The sequence below is a fragment of the Apodemus sylvaticus genome, chromosome 11, assembly GCF_947179515.1.
Source record: "Apodemus sylvaticus chromosome 11, mApoSyl1.1, whole genome shotgun sequence".
Lineage (NCBI taxonomy): Eukaryota > Metazoa > Chordata > Mammalia > Rodentia > Muridae > Apodemus > Apodemus sylvaticus.
The window spans coordinates 11,161,229-11,173,387 of record NC_067482.1 but is presented as its reverse complement, the minus strand read 5'-3'; the positions used below and the strand labels follow the sequence as shown (position 1 = coordinate 11,173,387).

Here is a 12,159-nt window from a genome sequence, read left to right as displayed (position 1 = left end):
CAATTTTCTGAGGACCCACCATATTGATGATTTCCATAGTGGCTGTAAGAGTTTGCACTGCTACAAGCAGTGGAGGAGTGTTCCAGTGCTCTGTGCTCTCACCAGCATGCGCTGTCACTTGTGTTATTGACCCTGACCATTCTGACAGGGGTAAGATGGAATCTCAAAGTAGCTTTGATTTGCATATCCCTGATAGCTAAGGACACTGAACAGTTTTTAAAGTGTTTCTCAGCCATTTGAAATTCCTTTATTGAGAATTCTAGGTTTGGATTGGTTATCCATTTTTAATATGGCTATTTTGGTTTTTTAGCATCTAGTTTCTTGAGTTAGTTATATACTTTGAATATTAGTCCCCTGTCAGAAGTGGAGTTTGTAAAAATCTTTTCCCGTTCTGTAGGCTACTGCTTTGTCCAATTCATAGTGTCCTTTGTCTTACAGAAACTTTCCAGGTTTTATAGTGACTATACAAGTTTACTCTCACCAGTGATGGATGGTCCTTCCCCTTACTCTTTGTCCTCATAACCATGATCTGTCATTTGTTTGGTTGATCGTAGTCATTCTGATAGTGTACGGTGGAATAAAAAACTATTCTTAATTTGCATTTCCCTAATAGATAAGAATGTTGGACGTTTCTTTAAATGTTTCTCAGGCATTTATTTTTCATCTTTGAGAACTTTCTGCTTAGTTCTTGTCCTCATTTTTTTTTGAGCTTCAGTTTCTTTAATTATTTATATATTCTAAGTACTAACCCTCTGTCAGTTAAATGCTTGATAAGGATATTTTCCCATTCTATAGGCTTCTGCTCTGTCCAAATGATGCTGTTTCTTAACACACAGAAGCTTTTCAGTTTCATGAGGCCCCATTTATGAATTGCTGATCTTAGTACCTGTGCTTGTTCAGGAAGTCTTTTCCTCTGTGCTGAGTTCCAGGATATCCTTCATTTTCTCTTCTATGGGGTTTAGTGTATCTGGTTTTATGTTGAGGTCCTTGACTTATTTGGAGTTGATTTTTGTGCAGGGTAACAAGGATGGGTCTATTTGGATTCTTCCATATGCAGCCATCCAATTTGACATGTGCCATTTGTCTCTACTGTGCATTTTGGCTTCTTTGTTAAAAAAAAAGAGGGGGGGTATCCATAGATGTGTGAACATATGTGAGACCTTTAATTCCATTGATCAAGTTGTCTATCTCATGCCAGCGCTAATTATTTTTCTTGCTATAGATCTATAGTATAACTTGAGTGCTGGGATGCTGATTAGTTCCAGAAGCTCCGTTATTATTCAGGATTGTTTCATGTGTAGTTGAAGATTGTTGTTTTTCTTTTTTTAATTCTGCGAAGTGTTGTGGTGGAAAATTTAATGGTAATTGCACAGGGATGGGAGATATTTGAATCAATCTACAGCTGGTATTTTCAGTGTAAAGGTAGTCAATGGACAGAGAACCTTGCAGTTACTGGCAAGTGTTTCATGAGTCAGAAGAACAATGTTGACCTGTGAACCCCATAAGGTAAAAGAAACAAATGCCGAAGGACCAACTAAGTAACCAAAGAATGACAAGGAAAGGGGGCGCCTGGCTTAGGATCGACAGTCTGCATTTGAGGCTTTTCTAGGGAACACGAGGTATTTGGAATTTTAGTTATCCTCTTTCATCTCCAGCTCTTTCATCTATGTAGTGAGGACGGAAATAAAATTAAACAATGTTCTGATCATAATTCTATGTATGTTGTGATGGCATAGCTTCTGACATTACTAGGACAACCTCAACAGCAAACTCCCCTGTCTTGTGGCTCTTACTGTCTTTTTGCTACGTCTTCTGAAATGTTCCTGGAGCTGTGGGTTTGGGAGTATTTTGTGGCCATATCCATTCAGACCAGATTTCACAATCTAAATTTTGATTAGTTGTGGATTTCTATAATCGCCTCCAAGAGGGCAAAGGGAAAAGAGAGATGAGGTAATTATATCAAATAAAAGAACAAAACTTTTTTAAAAAAAATGCCATAGTACTTTTAAATATAAGGTTATATATTCCTATAACTTTTTCTAGGGCAAGTACTTTTTCATGGTCATTGTCTTTTAGATGCCTAGTTTCTTTTGAGTCTTTTTTTTTTTTCTGTCATGGAACCATAGTCAGGATGATTCCATATTAAAACAAATCCATTCATTAGTTTTCATATCACTGTGAAGTGTTATCCTTATTTTCTTAGTTCTTTCATACATGTTCTTAAGAAATGAGTCTTCTTCGCTAATCTTTCCCATCCTCCTCTTAATTCACTATTAGCTGGCTTCTCCCCCATTACATCATCGCAAATGATCTCCCTGTTATCTCCCTCAAACTGCCAATTTTACTGACTGTTCATACTTCATCTAACTGATAAATCATTTCTCACAATTGTATATGTTGATGTGTTTGTTTGGTTTTTGTTTGGTTCTGTGGTGCTGGAGACTCAGTAGGATAGGCAAGTACTCTACCAGACTGAGACCTCCACCTTCTCTATTGTCCTTGTTTGATAAATCTTCCTCCCTTCCTCCCTTCCTCCCTTCCTCCCTTCCTCCCTTCCTTTCTCCCTCCCTCACATTTTTCCTGCCTCCCCACCTCTCTTCTCCTCTCTTTCTTCTTTCTGTAAGGTATCTATAATGGTTCTTGATTTCGGGTTATTTCTGCCTCAAATTGCTACATTTTATTATTCTGCTTCCTCTTTATTCTGTATAAAGTTTATGTTCTCAAATTTCATCCTTTGCTGCATATTTCAGCTTGCCACCCCCACTTTTGAGTTTAGATAGGCATGTTGATACCGCAGATGCTTCATATGTGTTATTTCATCACAGACACTTCTTAAAGCTTCCAAAACTCATACACTGTGTGTGTGTGTGCAATTAATGCACATTTGGAATCTATAGTGTGCCAGGTGTTAGCTTGGAGGAAGTGGCAGAAACGAGAAGAGGAAACAACAAAAGCCAAGCTCCCTGCCTTCATTTGCTTGGGTGTTTTCCAGGGATTTCAAAGTTCAGTCTGTTCAGAAGTGAGCTGAAACGGCTCCTTCTACAATCAGCTCCTGCTTCTGTGTTCTATATCCAAGCAAATGCTCTCCACCCCTCAGAGACTCAGATGGAAATATCAAAGTGAATGTGCACTCCCGCCCTTGTCCCTCACTTAGGCAGTGTGTCCGTCCATGAGCCTGGTGAGGATCCTCTCGAGATCCAGGCGTTTGATCTCAGTTTTGTGTATAATTCAGGATTGCCTGAACCGGTCCTGGCCAGCCAGCGCTCAGTGTAATTATCCACACTACTTCTAAATCCTCTTTCCAAATCTACACCTTGAGCAAGCTGTTTCATCTCTACAAGCCTTTTCCGTGCTGTCATCTGAAAATAGGCCTATTTTCAGGAGACACATGTCTCCTGTGTCATGGAAAGACTGCTGTGCTCTATCCCTGAGAATTATCTTTAACTTTTTATCATCTTAACATGGCCCAGATAACTAAAGCTCAGTGGTCCTAACTGTGTTACCATGTTTCACGTGTGCATGCCTGTCCACATGGTCTTTTAGTGTAAAATGGCTGTTCACCTTAACAGCCTGGCATGTGAATTGTAATACTAACCGTAAGCCGTACTTTCCCCACAAACCCTCCTAACCCCCGAATTTGGCCATGAAGAATACTTTCTCTCTTGCCTCTTCTACAAATCCTTCATGCTGTTCTCACATGTCTGCTGTTAACTAGTGCTGGGTAAGGACTCTTTCTCCTCTATTTTTTATTCTTCCTTTATCCATAGGTGATCCTCCTCCTTAATTGTCCAGTAGACCCTAGAGTATATAAGTTGCAAAATTCTGTTAAGTCTGGCAATTAACTGTATATTTAATCTACTTCAATGTTGCATTTAATCACAGAGCAGATAAGGATCTAACCTATTCGACACTTAATTAAATTATTTTAACTTGGCCCCAGGACCAGGACACATGAGGGCTAAGCTCATGGTTGACTACTGAGGGCTGTGTCTATGATCAGAAAGAACACATAGGCCTGGGAACACATATAAAATCACTGTAGCCACAAGACAACTTTTCTATTCCAGTAGAGACACATTAACTACAGGACCCGATAGGAACGTCCTATGTACTAATTACTGTTGTTATAGGGTCTTTTAGTTCGGTTTAGTCTATATTTGTCTATTGTGTTGGTGTTTTGCCTCCATGAGGGTCATGCACTATGTGTCTGCCTGATGTCCATGGTGGCCCGAAGATAGCATGGGAGACCTGAAGCTAGAGCTACAGTTCTGAGCCATGATGTGGGTGCTTATTTATCTGATGTTTAATTTAAAACTGTAAGAACCTAAAAATATCTGGGGGTTGTTTTCAATTTTCTTATCTCCTTTATTTTCAACATCTAAACACATACCGTTTTTTTTCTCCCAAGAGATGGGATGATACCAGATGTCTAAAACAATTGCAAATATTTTTACTTCAGAATTTTATAAGATAATAAATGAACTTAAATTATTCATCAGGAAAAAAGTAATGTTTTATATCTAAGGATAAGAACAATATTAATGATATTAAAATCATTTTTCAAAATGAGAGTTGTCTGATTGGTCTTTCCTAAGGATGAGGCCCCCTAATTGGTTATCTACTACCAAGTAGTCATCCCTAAAACATATACACACAAGCAACACAAAATTAACTCATCAGGTTGTGTTTATAGATGCATTTATAAATGTGCAACATATGTAACAATAATACTAAGAGGAAAAAGAAGCCATGAGTTTAAGAGGGAGAGAGGGGGGAGTGAACTTGGGAGGGATAAAAGGGAGGAGAGAGTGGGGAGAAATGTATAGTTTATAATTTAAAATAAATGATATGATTTGTTTAAATTTAAAATAAAACAAATTTTATAGTATATATTTGCAAATAAAAATGTTAAGTCTGTTGCAAAGACACATTAAACATAAAAATCAGAAAAACTTGAAAATCATTCAATAAAATTTAATTCTTTATTATTTTAGCTATAAATTTGTACCATTTACCTTACATAATTATTTTTCTAGATTTCTTGTTGACTCGTGAACATTTGAAAACTTGAGGAGTCTTACTTTTGAAATAAGGATGTCCTATCATTGGCAAAATATCCGTCATCAGGGACCCAACAAATCAAGTGAGGGAAAAATAGAACTAATAAACTTATTTCAGAATACTGTATGCAAAATAAATATTCATATAAGAATATATATACCCTTAAATAATATATATCATATTGGAGATGTAACAAGTACTGTAAACAGTTTGTAATAATAATGCATAGAGAAATGATAATCTATAAAACTTCACAGAATAACCTGGAATTTCATTTCTTCCCATCAAAGCCATTCATCCAAGTAATCCATGCTTGTTTCTCCAGCAGACATTGTTGATGGCAGAAAAGATTAGATGTACTGGTGATAGAGCTCAAAATCAGGGAGCAAGAGACTACACAGTGAACCTCAAATTATCAATAAAACTAGGAAGGAAAACTAGTTGAATTCTTATTTTTGTAATATCCACGATGGCATCAAGTTCAATTTGTCACGCATTAAATATTGTACACATTTGGAATGAACACATGGTTTTATTGGTATGAGCAGAACATGAAAAGTTCATCAATACTCATTATCACTTTTAAATCTCTTAAGAGAAAAGAAGCGTGGCAGGTCACTGCGGGGAGGAGGAATGAGTTGACAAATAAGGCTAAACAAGTACCCACATTGATGTTGGCGCCACAAACTACCTATGATTTCATTTCTTTTGTTTTTTACAACCATAGAGGCCATGCTAAACCATTTGTGTTAGTATCTTCCCAGGCAGCTCAATTCTTTAGTCCTAGTGTTTCATAAAACTCTACACATCTTCAGCTCCAGCCTCCCGTCATCTCCCTGTCAACTGGTTGGAAGGAGAGAAAACCGTGGACGTTTGTACGGGCACTGATGAAAAGTGCCAAACGTGACGTCTGCGCATGTCCCATTGGCTAAATCTCTGTCACGTGGCTGCACAGCCAGGAAGAAATGGATTATAAACTGGGGTGTTGCCCATGAAGAAGTTAAACATCCGGACGTTAGGAACTGCCTATCCTCTGTAGAAGAACTTCACAAAGTGTGACGCCTGCGCAGGGGAGGAAGTGGGGCCTGTGAGCCACAGGTGGACTTTTAAAACCCGGCGGGTGCCATTTTCTTGTCAGTGCTACACATACAGGTGGCGGATTGTATCCCTGCTTCCTGGGGTTTGGTGAAAATTTGTGATAATTCAGTAGGCTTACAGCAGGATCCAGCAGCTGTTGTTAAGTAATTCTGTTTATTAAAAGCAAAGCATTAGCTATGAGAATTGGCAGAAAGATGAAGCCACTTAGGAAGAAAAAGTATCGACAAACAAGGCTTTCATCACAAGCATCATGCACTACACAAATACAATTTTTATATGAAGAGTATTTTTAATAAAATCTGACTGGGTTTCCATAAGGCTTAACCCGAAATCTGAGCAACAAGATAGGAATGCACGATATGAACTGTGGCACCGTGAGCACAGTTATGACTCAGGCGGCATGCTGGGATTATCTATATCTTTATATCTCATAAATAATTATTTAGACACATATGTCAAGCTGAAAGTCACATCATGTCCCCCATTCTAATCTAGCGATCTTGTAACCGAAAGTCAATAAGATGAGGTCAAACTATCTTCTTTCTTCGGCTGAAACTGAATTAGAAAACCTAGCTTGGAAGGATGCAGAGTCAAATGAGATTCCAAGACTTCGCTGTGCCTCTGTCACTAAGTCCCTAGAACTCAGCCTTCGCCCTGCTGCTCTGGTGCTCTAGAGTCTGAGCCTATCATTTTAGGGGCATTCTAGAGTATGAGCTGAAGGCTGGGCAAAGAGGTGGGATGCCCAAGTCCATATATTAGTCTCCAACAAGATCCTTCTGCCACTTTCTGAAGAACTTACTAAAGCAGGGTGGTGGTGGCAAGCCCCCATTTTCTCACTCGGCCTCGGAAAAAAATAGCCACGCTCACCAAGAGCTACATTCCCAGTTATAAAAGCACACGATCTGTGCAACCAGTTCTGCCTGTTGGGAGGTGTCTGAGTTAGGGTTTCTATTGCTGTGACGAGACCATGGCAACTCCTATAAAGGAGAACATTTGATTGGGGCTGGCTTACAGTTCATCGGGTTAGTACATCGTCACCATGTCTGGAAGCATGGCGGCATGCAGACAGACATGGTGTTAGAGAAGTCGTTTAGAATTTTACTTCTAGATCTTCAGGCAGCAGGAAGAGAAAGGGATTGTGGGCTTGGCAGGAGCATTTGAAGACCACGCAAAACTCATCCCCAGTGACCCACTTTCTCCCGCAAGGCCACACCGACTCCCACAAGGCCACACCTACTCCAACCAGGCCACACCTCTAATCATGACAGTCCCTGAGTTTATGGGGGTCTTTTTCATTCAGACTACCACAGTAACTTACTGTGTTTTCTGACAGTAACACAAAGGTGATGGGGGAGACTGAAGCCACGTAAACTATGTAGCAGTTCACAAAAAACATAATCAATGGAATAATATCTTTCAGAAGCAAAAGACAGTAATGGGCCAAACAATCCAGAGGTATAATTTGGGGAAAACTAATACAAATGCACATGACAATAGCTGTAGAGATTGTTCACCAGTAAAGAACATGTAGCGCTTTTCTAGAGAATCCCATTTCTCTTCCCAACACCCAGTCAGATGGGCCACAGCTACCTGTAACTACAGCTCTGGCCCACACTTGTACCTGGACTCACACAAAATAAATCTTGTTTTCATTAAAAACACATACTGCAAATACTTACAAGATAAATAGATCTATAATGTGTGTGTGTGTGTGTGTGTGTGTGTAATCACTTACCTTGATACTTGCAATTTTAAAAGCAAGTATGACATTAGAAATATCTTGTTAAGGAATGAGACACATTAAAGAACATGTACTCAGTCTTGCAGTTCGATGGGTCGCATGTATTCAGCTTGGACAAGTAAAGGCAACCCATGGGAAAATCTAGGAGAACTCCATAGAATGTTTTCAAAGATAAAATGCTAGAGTAGTTGAAAAGCTGAAAGAGCACATGCATGCTTTAAAACATCCAATCTTGAGTGGAAATATTGTCCATATGACACATGACTTTCAAGACCTTGGCTATGTGAGTCACTTTGCCTTGCCTCCTGGCCTCTGAAATGAGAGCAACTTCATATGGATACCCTCTTAGAATACATCAAAGCATGTCTGTCCTACGATGACCACTCAAATGTAAGTCCCTCCACTCCCTGGGAAACGAATTAAAATAGAGATCCTGGAAGAAATAAATCAATGTAAACTTGTGTTGAATGGAAAGAGGTGGCTTAGCTGCCCTCCCTTCCCCTAAACAGTCTCTTTATACCCTAAAGAGTCTGCAGAGGAACAAATAATCTTAAATTGCATCAATTTTCTCCTTGACTTCCTGTGAGTATAGTACTGGAAGAAGTCCTAAATATTACAGTGTCCAAACCCGGAAATCATGTAAAAATCATTCTAAGTACATATCCAAATGATTGGAGAATAACCCCGAATAATCTCTCTGCTAGAATTCAAATCTCAGATGTGTTCTTCCTGGTTATTCTCCTGGACAACAAACCACCCCAAGTATTTTCTGAAGTGCCTGTCATTTTAATGTGTTAAACATCCTAATTACTTATAAATGTTTATTTTTATAGCTTTTACAACTGGGACAGTCATATTGCTGTTTGCAATTCAAGTCCAAATTATCAAGTGATTGCTGACAATCCTGAAGGCTTACTTTTTAAATATAAGAGGGACAGAAAAATTCTCAATGTGGACCCGAAGGTAATTATGATTTATACTTATATACCTCTTTAAAATGTGCTGCATTTCTACCTAGTCAAAAAAAAACTGCTTAAATGTTTAATATTCTTATGGCTTAGAAGTTTTATGTTTGTTTTATAGCTTTGAGGTGAAAAGCTACTTTGGCACGTGGACATTCAAAGAGAAAGAAAAGAGATGAGAAAGAGAAGGGAATAGAGGAGAAAGTAGGAAGGAGAGAGGGAGATAAGGGGGAGGGAAGGAGAGAGGGGGAGGGAAGGAGGGAAGGGGAGGGAAGGAAGGAGGAGGGAGGGAGAGGGGGCAGGAGTGCAGGCAAGCATTCCTGCAAAGTTTGATAGATTATAGAAAGAAGCTTAGGCAGGACTGAAACAGACCTTCAAGTGAGAAGATTTCTCTCTGCTGAGATCAGAATCAGACTAGAGAGCAGGCAGACAGTCTGCTCTGACCCTTGAGGAGTCAGGTCTTTCCATTGGAGGAACAATATTAGTGGAGAAGGAGTTTTATCTTTTATTTGTAGCCAGAATTCTTACCCTTCTCTATATATGACTAATATTGAAAAATGTGGCTACAAATCCCATAAAGGTGGATTTCACCCATAATCTCAGCAACCCAGAGACTGAAGCAGAGGATTTCTATGAAGTAAGGCCAGCTTGAGGTACACAGTGAACTCTAGCCCAAAGACAGACTCCGCCACAAGCCCAACAGCAACTGAAAAATAAATACACCTGTTAAGCTTTACTTTAGAAAATATTTCATTAAAATATTTTAAGGACATGCCTTTTGATACCTTTAATTTCATCAAGGACCACTATTAAGGTCTTATGTACTTTCAAAAGCTAAAATCCCATTTTGGTTATCACTTTTATGTCTAGGAATTATAACTTTGAGTAACATTGTTGCATGCTAGAGTTGTTTGGGTGTTGATTAGCTTTTGTGGTTTTTTTTCCTATTTTTGCTTTTGTTTTTGACTTGGCTTTGTTGTTGGTACTGTTCATTCATATTACAAAATCTCTAAAATCTAAAATCTAAAATCCAAAGACAAGAATGAAAAGCACAAGAATTATGTAATATGCATGGGAGAGAGGCAAAGTTTCGAAGGTCATGATTTAAATCTTTTCTTTAAGTTTTTCGAGTTACAAAGCCAACACCTCATTTATTTTGACTTAATAGAGATTATATCATTTGCAACTTGCTCAATAACTACGGGTCCAAAGAATGAATAAATGAAGTTGTACAAAGAAATAGTGCTGATCCCGATCACATTCAAATGAAGGAGCAGACTTCAGCTGAACAGAAGCTGCTTCCCTCCTGCATGTCAGCCTAGAGAGTGGCATCCAAGGCTGCCGGAAGCAGGACCAGTGTGAGCTGTTGTGGAGCCCACGTGGTCTCCAGGCATGGGCAGCGCAGGCCACCTCGTGAGACTTAAAGCTGTTTAGAAGTAATGCGCCACTGCCTGTGAAGAAAACTTCCCAGAAACTTGTGCACATAAATCCTCTCATGTCCCATGGCTCGTGTGTGACTGGATGTGACTTGTCTGAATGTCTGAAAGTCTGGGGAGTGGCATTGTTTTTCTTTAGGTGCCCATGCACCCAAGTAAAAACATGGGCTCTGGGACCAGGAAAGGATAAAGTGGATCGCGGATAAGGCGCTAAGGAACAGCTGTCCAGTGCTGTGTCCTTAGAGGAAATGCTACTCCTTCCTTTATCACAAGTCTGTCCTTGGTGAAAGCAGGACCTGGGAACTCTGGGGCCACACTGAGCAGGGACATCTGAGAGTTGGCACGTCTGTAAAGGGCTGACTCTGTAGCAGGATCTCTTTTGTAAAATGCTGAAATGTGATATGACCGAGTTAGTTCAGAAAGCCGACTAAATGGCATTTACAATGGTTTTCTCTTAAAAGCTAGGATGTATATTTAAGGAAAACCTCAAATTATTAACATCTTCACTAAGATTTTGTAGAAAAGATGTCCAAATAAGTTTGAACAGTATAGTACTTAACCTATTTGACCTACTTTGGGGCTCTGTTTTAGTTAGTGGTGTATTTTAAGGATATGCACATGAAAAAAATGTATGGACTTTGAATAATCTGAATAATTTTTCATGTTAAAAGTTTAGATTGCAGAAGAAAGATATAACTAATGCCACACTCACTTTCTAGAATTAAACAGTGGCTTCAATGTCAAGAAACCAACTTGTAGGACACTATTGACTTGAGGGCCCTGCCCTGAGAGACTCACGGCACCTTCGCCTGCTCACACTGCAGGCAGATGTGAGGGGCTCATGTGGCTTTGCTTTGCTCCATGCATTTCTAGAGCCTCTCAGATGCACCAGCCTGGCTCAGCCTCAACTGAGCCCAAGAGCAACCTTCCATGGTGACTCCACAGCTTGCCCATGACCCATAATTCAAGAAGCCTCTCCCTGGAAAAGCAGAGACCCAAGAGATCTGGCACCCTCTTCCCAAATACAGGGAGGAGGACACAAACTTTAAGTTTAAATGCTGGGCATTAAATTCGCAGGCATGTCCCCTACATAATTTGTATCCGCTATTTCAAAGTGCCCCGATGTTTGGTGAGCCCAGCGTAACAACTCTTATAAACCTACCAAGGAACTAAGAAATATGATAAAGTGTATGTTTTAATAACAAGGAATTATAAGAATCATATTTTTATATTTAGTATTTCTCATAATCGTTTTACTTCAATTTAATTTTTGCAAAAGCAAACATTTTGTGACTCGGACAGATCAGGCACAGAGGAGCGTCCTGAGACCATGGTCCATCCCGCCTGTTCTTTTCCTTCTTGTCCTGTCTCTGAAGTACTTGATGCCTCAAATTAAAGAGGTCGCAATCAATGAAAGGTGGGACCAGTGGTAAACAGGATGTGCTTCCTTTGCACAACAGATGTAGCCTCATTAATTCTAAAGTGTAGTTCCCACGAAACACAGTTGTTTGTAAATGGAAGCGGTCAGAAAAAGAAAACCATGCAGGTCTCAGAACAAGCAACACGAGTTCATGGGTTAAGAAATTCCAAATGCAGTTAAGAGATTGGTTGCATTGAAAACAGGACCACTGGCTCTAACCTCCCTGCAGCTGTATAACATCTGGAACAAATAAGACAAGTTTCTATTTTTGAGTGAAGAATGCTTGTCTGAGTGATTCACACCCACCGAAATGTTTCCAGTATATTATCTTAGAGGGGCTGAGTGCGAGCCCTTTGTGCTCACCCCTCTGCATTATCTGAGCAAACGGGGAGGGGGAGAGCACTTTGTTCTTCTAGTTTTGAAAAGTAGGAACAGGAGACA

General features: G+C 39.6%; 1 protein-coding gene across 2 annotated transcripts in view; it reads left to right on the top strand.

Annotated features, from left to right (window-relative positions):
• Cfap299 (cilia and flagella associated protein 299) overlaps positions 1-12,159 on the top strand; it is a 531,465-nt gene that overhangs the window by 506,147 nt on the left and 13,159 nt on the right. For both annotated transcript variants that reach the window (XM_052198692.1, XM_052198691.1), the window contains one exon: positions 8,734-8,863. In XM_052198692.1, coding sequence (XP_052054652.1) covers positions 8,734-8,863 — 130 coding nt within the window. The remainder of the gene's footprint in view (positions 1-8,733; positions 8,864-12,159) is intronic.